The sequence below is a fragment of the Hyperoodon ampullatus genome (assembly GCF_949752795.1).
Source record: "Hyperoodon ampullatus genome assembly, chromosome: 10".
Taxonomy (NCBI): Eukaryota; Metazoa; Chordata; class Mammalia; order Artiodactyla; family Ziphiidae; genus Hyperoodon; species Hyperoodon ampullatus.
The window spans coordinates 83,866,246-83,879,387 of NC_136923.1; the positions used below are offsets into that span (position 1 = coordinate 83,866,246).

Sequence of the window (13,142 nt, forward strand, 5' to 3'; positions counted from 1 at the left end):
GAGGAATTCATTATAGGCAAAATGAACAGTCAGAGTATCAGCCCCCCAAATCAGAGCCATCAACCCAGGAGACGTCATAAAGTGCTGGCCGAGGGTGATTAATTAGCCAGTCTAGAAGCCCATTTAAGTCTAAAAGGTGAGAATCATTTCAGGTCTGACCTCTTCCAGACAACTCTCCCATAGCCTCTTATCAAACAAGTTGTTTTTTTTTTTAAATCACCTTCTAAGATGTAGTAGATAATTCATCTCAGCCAGTTTCTATTTTCTAACAAACACCTGATGATGTGTGGGAGTAAATAAAGCCCAGCTCACAATTTTCTAGTCAGCAAGGGCTCCAGGGTGGCTTCAGTTCAACGAGGAGTGAGCACCAACTGTGGCATATGAGACGTGGGTCATGGAGATAGAATTTTTTTCCCAACATGGCTTCTCTGATGTTGAATAAGGTATGAAGTTCGGGTGAAGCCTTTTCCACATGTATCACACTGATAGGGTTTCTCACCAGTGTGGATTTTTTGGTGCTCAATAAGGCTTCTATTCCTAGTGAAACTTCTCTCACACTCATTACATTTGTAAGACACGGGAGCCTCAACATTTTCCCACTGGCTTTCCATCCTCCCCTGACTCTCCCAGGTCTCTCCACTGTTAGGATTCTCAACGTTTTTATTGCCGTGGATCCTCTGATGTCTCAGGAGATGTGAATTGCGCCTAAAGGCTTTGCCGCACACATTGCACTGGTATGGCTTCTCCCCAGTGTGGATTTTGTGATGTTCAAGGAGGCTGCAGCTCTGGCTAAAGGTTTTCCCACAGTCATCACACTCATAGGGCTTCTCTCCGGTGTGAGTTCTCTGGTGTTTGATAAGGTTTGAACTGTGACTGAAGACCTTGCCACATTCCTCACACTCATATGGTTTCTCCCCAGTGTGGACTCTCTGATGAATGACAAGGGCAGAGCTCCCGATGAAGGTCTTGCCACATTCCTCACATTCATAGGGCTTCTCCCCAGTGTGGATTCTCCTGTGCTTAGTCAGGCCTGAACTCTGAGCAAAAGTCTTCCCACATTCATGACAGTAATGCCGCCTATTTCCTGCAGCACTTTTCTGCTTTCTTTGTAACCTGCCCTCCTGATCACCAGCTTCTGCACGTGCAGGAATCTTGCCAATGGCTTCACCCAAGCGGCATGGTATCTGACCAGACTCTTGTCCTGGATGGTCCTCGTCTGGAGGCAGGTCCCTGATCTTCGTCTGCACTGCACCACCTGAACAACAAATGGCCAGCAACTGTCAATTATGCCCCGCCACAGAGGAAAGCTTTGTGATGAGTCCCAGGGAGGCAAGAATTATAGAGGTGTATATATGCCATGGATGAAGATTTAAGTATTAGAATAAAGATGGGAATAAAGGGGGAGAACAGGGGTGCTGGGGAGGGAGACCCGAGAATGAGAATGGGGCCATTGGAAGAAGGGTACAATCTGGGAATGGAAAGATTGGAGGGAAGGTGGTGAGGCCTGAAGACTGTGCTGGGGATAAATGCGGATGCTCTAAGTTCTAAGAAAGTAAGGCAGGGCCATGTGCTTAGCATTAGATACTAAAAGGGCTGAGCAGAAGGTGACAGTAAACAAGGCAAGTGAAAGGATTTCTGAAATGTTCTATGAGAAACAGGGAAAGTAGGAACTCAGAACTCACTGACCACTGGAAGGTGCAGTCATCTCTGGCTGCACCCCAGGCAGAGGCAGGGTCTGCCAAATAAAACTGGCATCAGTGCTTGGAGATCTGAGCTGGAGCCCCCACTGTGCTGCGAGTGAGCTATGTGAACTCAGACAAGCCAGGCAATCTTGTGCGCCTCTGCACTGCACGCTCATCTCTAAGGCCAGGCTCTGCAGTCAATCTCTGGCTCACTTCTAGCTCTCACTCTATGGTCCCATGGCCCACTTCCTGAAGAGATCCCTCAGCTCTCCTGCACTATCAGGGCTAGCAACAGGAAGGGAAGGGGAAGAAATCAGCATTTACTGAGCATGTACTATGAGCCGGACCTGTACTAAGGGCTGTACCTCCTTCATCCCACTTAAACTGAACTGACCAGGACACTGGCAGGACAGATAAAAAAGCAACGCTCAGAAGGGTTAATAAACTAGTCACACAGCTGGTTAGTAGTTGGGATTCAGAAATGGTGGTTCTAATTCCAAACATAATTCAAACAGTTTCTAACAGCCTAGCAGATTTTAATATACAAAGGAAGCCAGGAAACCTTATAAGAAATCAGTGCCCATTAGTCTTACCCAAGGAGATCAGGCTGCCACAGTTCTCCTGCCTTTCATCTCTGTAGAAGTTCACCTGAGATGAATCCAGCTGTGTCCATCCAGGAGTGAGGGTCAGGGCCACATCTTCCATTTTCAGCAGCCCCTGAAACAATGAGTAATTTCATGTAATCCCTCTTGCCCAAAATCACTCCCAAACCTGGGTACATGCAATGAAGGAGCATCCCCTTTACAGGAGCTCTTTTTTTTTTTTTTTTTTTTTTAATAAATTTATTATTTATTTATTTATGGCTGTGTTGGGTCTTCGTTTCTGTGCGAGGGCTTTCTCTAGTTGCGGCGAGTGGGGGCCACTCCTCATCGCGGTGCGCGGGCCTCTCACTATCGCGGCCTCTCCTGTTGCGGAGCACAGGCTCCAGATGCGCAGGCTCAGTAGTTGTGGCGCACAGGCCCAGTTGCTCCGCGGCATGTGGGATCTTCCCAGACCAGGGCTCGAACCCGTGTCCCCTGCATTGGCAGGCAGATTCTTAACCACTGAGCCACCAGGGAAGCCCCATGGAGCTCTTTACAGAGAAGCAAGTACGGCATACTTATGCCTACTTAACCGTATCTCTAATAACATCTCTGTCAAAAAAATAACCATTAAAGGAAAGAAATATACACATTATCAGTACTTTCATATAAACATCTAAACAGTACAGAGGTGAAAGGTTTGGAAAAACAAGGGCCAGTGCAGTGAAAGGAGTGGAACCATACCCAAACTTTTCAAAGTATTTGTGGTGTGCTTTGGCAAAGTGGGGATGGGGGCTTATTTGTATTAATGATTTTAACATACAGTGAAATCTAGGTCTAAGGTGAGGAAAAACCAGGGAAAATAGGTTCTACAGAGCCTCAAATACTGAGATCTTCAAGCAGGACATGAAAGATTGGGTAAGAAATTAAAATCCAGGTTAAGTAAAGACTATTCAAATTGTAATATTAAATCTTAGACTAAAAGCACATGCCTTATCTGTTCCTTCAAGTTTAAGCTCCTAGAGGGCAGCAGGCATGACTTTATATCCCTCACTAGCAGCACAGTTTATGATACTTAAAAAAACAAAACTACATCACCATCACAACAAAATCTTCAGTTTGTATTTGCTAAATTTCCCTTGCTGAAGAAGAAAATCTCCTTGATGAAGGAGCTGACCAAACAGATGGCTAGGAAGAGCAGGGAAGCACAGTCTCCAAGCTAGGAGTGAAACAGGAAAATCCTCTTAAGTGAACACCAAAATAATGACAGATGATGATTAGCAACCTTGGGATAAATGAGAATATTCAAACTCCATGTAGATCCAGGATGAGGGTGGAGGAGGCATGGAGAGAAAGGGATCTGATGGGAAGCCCATCAGCAGTGAAGGGTGCTGGGTGCTGGGGGAGGGACAGGGGCTCCACCTCACCTGGGACTCTGGGGCAAGCCTGGCGGCTACCACTTCATCTTCTCTGCAGCGCCCTCCAGAGGCAAGCCTAGGAACCTGGAGAACTAAGAAGGAAAGAAGCTCTGGATGAGACTGACCCTGACATTCAACCTCCCTGGCATTCAGCCTCCCTGAGCCGTGAAGTCCAAGTTCAAAAACTGCATAAATTGCCATAAAGAAGTTTATACAGTGTGTCTTTCCAAAATTCCTGATCCCTGCCAGCTCAAATCCTACGGCCTGAAGAGATGTGGTGTACTCCACAGATGCAAAAAAACGATGGGCTGGATCCTTGGTAAGAAATGGTAGCAACATAAAAACAAAACAAAGCATTCCATCTGAAGAGTCTTTAATCTTGAATTTTGCTGAGAGAGGGAATAAGAGGATTTCTGTGGTTTCTTTTTTTGGCTGCACCACGCAGCATGAGGAACTTCCCTGACCAGGGATTGAACCCACGCACCCTGCAGTGGAAGCATGGAGTCTTAAGCACTGGACCACCAGGGAAGTCCCAAGGATTTTTGTTGTTGTTAAAATTTCTTTAGTAGCTCTTTGGGTGCTTTATTATTTTTTTTAGTATTATTATTATTTTTGGCTGTATTGGGTCTTCGTTGCTGTGAGCAGGCTTTCTTTAGTTGTGGCGAGCGGGGCTACTCTTCGTTGTGGTGCACAGGCTTCTCATTGCGGTGGCTTCTCTTGTTGCGGAGCATGGGCTCTAGGCACATGGGCTTCAGTAGTTGTGGCACGCAGGCTCAGTAGTTGTGGCTTGTGGGCTCTAGAGCACAAACTCAGTAGTTGTGGCACACAGGCTCGGTTGCTCCACAGCATGTGGGATCTTCCCAGAGCAGGACTCGAACCCGTGTCCCCTGCATCGGCAGGTAGATTCTTAACCACTGCGCCACCAGGGAAGCCCTGGGTGCTTTATTCTTTAGTTCTGAAAGACTAAGAGGAGTCAGATAAGGCTGGGCCCAGAAAGGAGGAAATGGGAGTCTGCCTATATAGAACTTGCTCAGATTTGAGAGAAGTAAAGGGGAACTTTACTTTTTCCTATGAAAGGTGAACTTTGCTGGAGGCAGGAAACAAGTTAGGTTAGGCTAGGACCTCTGTTCAGAAATAAAGATTTCCTGTTGGCTGGTGTATCCCAGTGCTGTTTGTCTTGGAAATCTGCCCAGATGTTCACAGTACATGGGGAACACTCGGGAACATATAACAGTTTCCTACTGAGTGATTTTCACCCTGTTCTAAGTGACAGGTTTAGAAGATTCATACTCTTTGGTTTGTAGAAATCCTACAATTCTGGAATATTCTGACTGGCTTTACATATTCTGCCTTATATTCCTCATAGCACTCACCAATATCTGAAATCATATTAATTTATTTGCTATTCTCCTCACTAGAATGTAAGTTCCATTGGAGGAAGAAATCTGTCCCTCTGACATTGCTATCCCCAGTACCTACAACACTGGCTACCATGTAGGGAGCCTCCAGAAATATATGTTGAATGAATGGAGATCACTGTGTTGCTATAAAAATCAACTCTTTCCAAACACCAATTTTAATAAAGTCTTATTTACCATGTCCAGGTTTGGTTAGGAAAGCTTTCCACTATTGTTTGAAATTTCCCTATTAGTCTCAGTCTCAAAGTAAAGTAGATCTGCAAGGGGCATATAAGACACCTATCAATAGATCTTTTAGGTGATCCTTAAATAAAATTGGTTGAAGTCTGCAGAATTCATACTGCCCAGAAGATAATACTCACCTCTGTCTGGTAAGGACTGGGATCCCAGAGATTCATGCTTGAGTGGAGTCTTTCTTGGCTGGAACTGGGTATTTCGTGACCTCTGAGCTGGTGTCAACACTGCCATCTTGCAACAGAACAGTTCTTGCCCCTGGTCACCACCTGGGACCTAGAAGTCATTCATTTATTTATTCATCAGACACTTCTATCACACTCTCTATGTGCTAGTACTTTCTATTTCCCAGGCACTATTTCTAAGAGCTTTATATTAACTCACTTGATGCAGAGCACAACAACCTTATGAGCTAGGTACTTTTATTATCTGTATTTTTGTAATGGGGAAACTGAGGCACAATGTTTAAGCAACTTGCCCAAGGTCACCCAGGTAAAAGCAGAAATGTTAGGATGGTAGCTCAGGCAGAATGAATCCAACGCCCACGCTCTTAAGCATTACTCTGTGCTCCCTCGTTATATATATTTGTGCTTTTATGAAAACTCTTTGGGAATTGGGGTCAAGTTCTCAGAGAATACTAATATGTTTTCTTACCTAAAAAATGAATATAATAATTTCTAGATTATAGGGTTTTGGAGACCAGCAAATAAGATTGTAGTGTGTGAAATCACCTAACACAGGGCCTGGTACATGGTATGTCCTCATTAAATGAAGGTTTCCTTCCAGACATTTGTCATTAATTAATTTTCAAGTCACTTTCATAATAATTAGCTCATGTGCAGCTTAGAATTTCCTATATCTTCTGTAAAGAATGAAGAGCCTGAAGCTGAGACTTGAAATGATTCCTCTCTGTTACAGGGCTAACAGGCACTAATGCCAACTCAGGAACCTTGGTCTCTGGGTCACAGGTTAGAAGTCTTTGGTCTGGTTATGTACACGCTGAAAGGAACACACAAGGACACAGGATACTGCAAAGGGAAAATAGACTCATACAACATTCAGGAAGATGCAAGTAAAAATGAACCCTGGGGTTTCTAACTTGTGGTCCACCGACTCCCTCCCACGTATTCCATGAATGTGAATAGGAAAAATAACTTTATTTTTACTAGCTTCTAAGCAAAATTTAGCATTTCCTTCAATTATGAATGGAAGCAACAAATCAAGGTGTTATAAGAAGTACACAGGAATCTGTCACCAGCTGAAACTGCAGATGTTCTCATACCACATTACAACCAGGTAAATGTCAAAGTCATTCATCACCACTTTGAAATTATACTAGTTATTAGGTCTGTCCCTAGATGTTACTATTTAGTGCGTTAATTTAAAAAAGCACATATATAACTTTATCATACATTTAATGCTTTGCTAACTGTATTTCAATATAATTGAGTTCTTTTTAATCCTTTATATTTTCCTTTAGGTATTTAAAAAATACTATTATGTGAAGGAGTCCAGGGACTTCACCTTACTGGCAAAGAGGTTCATGGTACAAAAAGAGACTGAGAACTTCTGGATCTTAAAGAAAAGCCCCTCACTCTGATCTGGAGATTTCAGGAAGAAACAGACCACAGCTTTCAGAAGATAAACCTGTTCTCTCTACCTGCGGCATCGGCTCATCCAACTGCTTCTCCAAATACTCCAAGAGCACCACCACGTCCTCCCCGCTCTCCGGATGCTGCTTCCGCACCCAGCTCTGCAGGTCCCCCGGCAGGATGGTCAGGAACTGCTCCAGCACCAGCAGCTCCAGGATCTGCTCCTTGGTGTGCACCTCTGGCCGCAGCCACAGTCGGCAGAGCTCCCGGAGCCGGCTCAGAGCCTCGCGGGGCCCCTCAGCCTCTGGGTAGCGGAAGCCTCGGAAGCGCTGGCGGGAGTGCTCGGAGCCCGGAGCTGGGCTGCCTGGGGCGCCCGCCTCAGTAGCCAAGGCGGAGGCTTCCTCCTTCTCCACCTTCACGGTCAGGATCCCGGTCCGGTGCTCTGCAGACTGGGCGTCCAAGGCTGCGCTTTCCTTCGAGTCTCTAGCCATCCTGGACCAAGGCAGTACTTGGGCCTCACTCTAGCTGGGAGCTGTATTTCTTCGGAAAATTCCTGAAAGGTGGGAAATCACAATTATACTGTAAAACTGCAGTGGTCCCCTTCCGCGTGTCCAGGGGCCCAGGACACCCCTGGGGCGCAACTTCACAGATTGCCCCCTGTAGTCCGTGCCTTTGCAGCGTCCTCCTCTGCACCCCACCCCGAATCCCACAATAAGTAACCCCAAAGGATGTCTTGGTGGAATGAACAGATTCCAGATGCTGGAGAAAAATTGAGGATGGGGCACAGGAAGCCTCGGTGGGAATCAATGCCACTTCCCGGGCTCTCTAGGAAGCACCTCTCGGTGGTTGTCCTCGAGTTAACCCGTTAGCAACCATGCCCTTACCTCCACTCAAGGGAAGCAGTTAGGGGAAGGAGAAAAAAAGGATGACAGGCTCTGTATCATAAGAAATAAGACTAGATCTTTCAGTCCTGTAAGGATGCTGTTGTGCCCCCCCACCATGCTCTGATGTAAAGCTTGACTACAGAGCTGGCATAAAATTGACACTAAAATTCAGTAGAAAGCAGGGCTTCCTCAGAGCACCAGGCAGGAGGACATGCCCTTTCTCTCAGAAACATCGAGACCACATCACCAGGCACTTGCTTGGAGAAGCAGTGGCTCCCCCTGGCTCTTGCTCCACTCCAGCTGCCATTCTTCCCTCCCCTTCAAGGCTAAACTACTTGAAAGAAAGCCCTCCTATCTCTGACTCTAGTCCTCACCTCACCTTAACACACTGTAGGCGGCAACCTGCCAACAAAGCCATTGAGATTGCTCCTGCAAAAGTAACTAGAGATTCTGTCCCTCTCCCCCTCCACACACAACAGTTACCACTTTCTATTTTCCATGGCTTCCTCTCAGGCAACCAGGATTTCCAGGCTTCCCACTACCAGAAACTCTCTAGTCCCTGGCATCAGGGACCATATTACCTTGGGCTTTCATTCTTCTTGTTTCTTTCCAGCCCTCATTTATGGTCTGGCATAGTGGTTAGATTCACTGACTCTCAAGCCAAGTTACCTGGGTATGTAATCCTGGCTGTACTACGTACTAGCTGGGTGACCTTGGTAAATTACTTATCCTCTCTGTGCCTGACTTTCCCAATCTATAAATGGGGGTAGTAACAGTAGATAGTGATGGAGGAAATTTTCACCTGTTGAGGTATGGGGAAGTCATTCTGACTTATATGATGTACATCTGTTCTAACCATTAAAAAAGAATGCATTTACCATATTGTTCACAATGTCCACTTTGAAGATAGAGATAAATGTCCCCCCATCCCGCCCATGATGCCAATGCTATTACTCCTTCGAAGATGAGGGTCCCTTCCCAGACACCAAGGTCATGCTGACTTGCTGTGTATGTGCTAATCTGTCTCTTTTGAAACCTTGAAGGAACGCACCCCTGTCATGTTTGATATTTGTTCTTTGTTCTGACAAGATATGAAACTGTGGTTCAGGCATCCAAAATGGAACTGGGTAACCATTGTGCATGTGGTTTCAGAAATGTTCCTGTGTCACTGAGAACCTGAATTTCCTGAACTGTGTCAAACTCAAGGACACTACCAGCTGTTCTCAAAACAATATCTGCTAGTAGCTGCCAGCTGCAACCTTAAGGTCTCAAGGTCTCTCCTTGTAACTATGTAACCTATTTTGGACCCCAACCAACCCTTGCTTAGCAAGCACCCTTACTTCTTGCCAGCTCCAATCCTAATTCTTTTATTTATTTATTTGGCTGTGTCAGGTCTTAGTTGTGGCATGTGGGATCTTTCGTTGTGGCGCATGTGCAGGCTCAGTAGTTGCAGCATGCAGGCTCTCTAGTTGTGGCGCGTGGGCTCTAGAGCACGTGGGCTTAGATGCCCTGTGGCATGTGGGATCTTAGTTCCCTGACCAGGGATCGTACCCATGTCCCCTGCATTGGAAGGCAGATTCTTAAACACTGGACCACCAGGGAAGTCCCCTCCAATCCTAATTCTTGACAATTTGTGTACAAATAGTTTTTTGCCTACCTAAGCCCCTGCCCCCCATTTTGTAGTCTGACAGAACATAATTCAAGTGCTTCTTGAATCCATGTCTGTTGGGTTACAGTCCTCAGTTTGGCTCGAATGAAACTCTTTTCTATTATTATTATAGATTGTTTATTGCATTGATGAAAGGGATGTTGTGAGCATTAAGGTGAGTTTTTGTGTAAAGTGCTTAGAACAATGCCTGGCCTATAATAAATTAGGCCTACCCTAAAATGGAAGCCCCGAGATTCCTTTGAACCAGGCAGGATTAGATTTTAAGCCAGAAATGACTGCAAAGTTATTCTGGTGGACCAAGATGTCAGTAAGTCCCCTTTCTACCCAATGGAATACAAGTTGGGTAGAAGTTTATTAAATGGAAGAATACCATGCTGATACCTTCCTGAGTTTGTTTGTTTGTTTTTATAAATTTATTTATTTATTTACTTTTGGCTGTGTTGGGTCTTCATTTCTGTGTGAGGCCTTTCTCCAGTTGCAGCGAGCGGGGGCCACTCTTCATCACGGTGCGCGGGCCTCTCACTGTCGCGGCCTCTTGTTGAGGAGCACAGGCTGCAGACGCGAAGGCTCAGTAGTTGTGGCTCATGGGCCCAGTTGCTCCGCGGCATGTGGGATCCTCCCAGACCAGGGCTCGAACCAGTGTCCCCTGCATCGGCAGGCGGACTCTCAACCACTGCGCCACCAGGGAAGCCCCCTTTCTGGGCTTTTATTCCTTAGTTTTTATTCCCTCTGCAGTTCAAGGGATAACAAAGAGATAAAACTTAATAAAATGAGAGATGTCAAGGCTGTTACAAAGTAAAACTACTAGAAAATATTCTTCTCTTGATGAGCTGCCACAAGGTACAGGGCACTGCCATGAAGCATTGGCAAAAAAAAGTGAACCTGAATCTAGTTTCTAGATCCTAATGCCTTTGTATAGGTGAGATACAGAAGCAAATTAAGCAGTTTTCAAACACCTCAGCACATTAGGATCACTGGGGAGCTTTTAAAACATCCTGATACCTTGGCTGAAACTGAAATCAATTAAATCAGAATGTCAGAGGGTGGGACTCAGGCATGAATGACTTTAAATATTTCCTAGGTGATTCCACTATGCAGTTGAGTTTGAGAATTAATGAGTTAAATGATACTTAAAAGAAGTAATCAACCAAATCCAGAATGTGGGACATTCTATATTCTATAGAACAAAAGATTCAGGTTCTTCAACAAATAAATGGCATCTTTCAGAAAGGCAGGGGAGAAAGGGGAGCTGTCATATATTAAAAGAGACTGAATAGATATACCAACCAAATGCAACGGTAAACCTTATTTGGGCCCTAATCAGACCAAAACAACTGTAAAATGGCATATTTGAGACAACTGGGAAAACTATAACACAATGACATTAAGGAATCACTACCAATTTAGTTGCCACAATGATACTGTTTATGTTAAGAAAAAAGTCCTCATTTGTTAGAAATTCATACTGAAATCTGTACTTGTGGGTGAACTGATATAATGTCTAGATTTGAAATACTCAGAAAGAAACAGAGAAAGAAAGAAAAGGGTGCAAAGATGAGAGTTGTTGAAGTTGCGTGAGAGGCAGAGGGGGGTTCATTGTAATATTCTCTTTACACTTATATATGTTTGAAATTTTCCATAGTAATTTTCTTTTAAATTAAACAAAATCCTACCTTCCTTCCTGAATAATTCCATTCAAAAGCCTTTAGGTAGGGACAAAGGAAGTGGGAGAGGAGGTGGCAGCCCAGCCCAGAGTGAGTTCGGAGCCCCAGTGAGTGAGAAGAGTGTTCAGAGGGGTGAAGGGAGGAAGCTACGGCAGGAAAATTTCCACTGATACATTACAACTACCTACTCCACAGACCCCATCCAAGTTTCACCAACGTAAGATCTGAGGTCTGAGCCCATGAGAGGAGCAAGACGACATGGGGAAATTGATTACACACAGGAAGGATTAATCAATTAAGTAAATATACAAGATATTGGGAGCCAGATTCCTCATGTCAGAAAAGGAGTTACAAACATGAAAAAGAGAAAGGCCAAAATGAATCCTGTGGTGTTGGATTGGAACTGAAGGTATCAGCGTGAACTCAATTCCCAATATCTACAGTTACTTACAGAAATAAATATAGATGTAGGCATGTAGGTGTATACGTGTATATACAGTATTTGATAAATAGCACTGCAATGTTTTGATATAAATGGAAAAAAATAAAATTTGGTTGACAAATAACCCAGTTGTTTAAAGACTTAAAAGTCAAAAAGGAGGGTTTCCCTGGTGGCGCAGTGGTTGGGAGTCCACCTGCTGATGCAGGGGACGCAGGTTCGTGCCCCGGTCCGGGAGGATCCCACATGCCGCGGAGTGGCTGGGCCCGTGAGCCATGGCTGCTGAGCCTGCGCGTCCGGAGCCTGTGCTCCGCAACGGGAGAGGCCACAGCAGTGAGAGGCCCGCGTGTCGCAAAAGGAAAAAAAAAAGTCAAAAAGGAAAACTTTCACACTTTTAGAAAAAAATTAGAAGCACTTTTTATGCTCTTGAATAAAGCAAGATTTCTTTTAAAATACACAAACTGCACAAAATGTGAAGGAAAAATTTCGTAAATTTGACATCATTAAAATTTAAAACTACATCAAAAGATACCGGAAACAAGTAGAAACTACAAATATAAGACTGACAGAAGATATTTGCAAGCCATATGATCAACAAGGATCAATATACAGACTACACAGAGAGCACTAACAAATAAACAAGAAAAAAGCCAACAATTAAACAGAATAATTGACAAGAACTATACACAGGCAATTCATAGATGTGGAATCTGGAATGACCAACAAACATAAGCAAAGATCCTTAACCTCATTATTTACTAAGAGAAGATAAATTTTAAGCCATTTCATACCCATACCTCAGCAAAATTTTGCAGAGCTTCAATAATATTTGCTAGTAAGAATGTGAAAAATTTTGAACTCTTGTACACAGCCGATGGGTGTGTAAGCCGGTATGCTCATCTTAAAAAGCAATGTCAGGGACTTCCCTGGTGGTCCAGTGGTTAAGACTCTGTGCTCCCAATGCCGGGGGCATGGGTTAGATCCCTGATCAGGAAACTAAGATCCCACATGGCACGGCCAAAAAAAAAAGCTATGTCAGTATATACTGTATAGTAAAGTTGAAAATGATATACACATGGATTTAACAGCTTTAAATTATTTAACCTGTAGGAGTCTGGTACATGAACAACAATGTTAATTGAGTCACTTTTCTGAGCCAGCCACTGTTTTAGATATTCAGGATACAACAGTAACAAAAAAAGGACAAAGATTTCTGCCCTCATGGAGTTTACATTCCAGTGGGGATTGACAAAAAAATAAACTATGAGAAGAATAAATACATAAATTTTAATAGGACGTCATGAGCACAATATTTTTAAAAAAGGAATAAAAGAATAAAACAGAATTAGGACAAGACCCTGGTCATTTTTTTTCCAGTCTATTCCTCAAGATTGTTTATGTAGCTGGTAATCTTGAAAGATGAGATAACACATCCCAGTGGTCAATTACCAGGCTTATTTACTGCTTGTTATAAAAGCTGAGGATTTCCTAAATTCAGGCTTCCCTGGAGGCAACATAGGCATGTTGTGTGTATAGCATCCACCTGAGCCCATCATGTCAC

The 13,142-nt window shown here is 44.1% G+C and overlaps 1 protein-coding gene across 1 annotated transcript; it reads right to left on the reverse strand.

Moving 5' to 3' along the window:
- Nucleotides 1-392: 392 nt before the first annotated feature.
- On the reverse strand, nt 393-5,567 carry LOC307058990 (zinc finger protein with KRAB and SCAN domains 4-like; the record flags this gene model as incomplete). The annotated part of the gene is made up of 4 exons (XM_079712678.1): nt 393-1,255; nt 2,276-2,399; nt 3,691-3,773; nt 5,462-5,567. 4 exons carry the CDS (start codon nt 5,565-5,567, stop codon nt 393-395), a joined length of 1,176 nt encoding a protein of 391 aa, XP_079568804.1.
- Nucleotides 5,568-13,142: the final 7,575 nt, after the last annotated feature.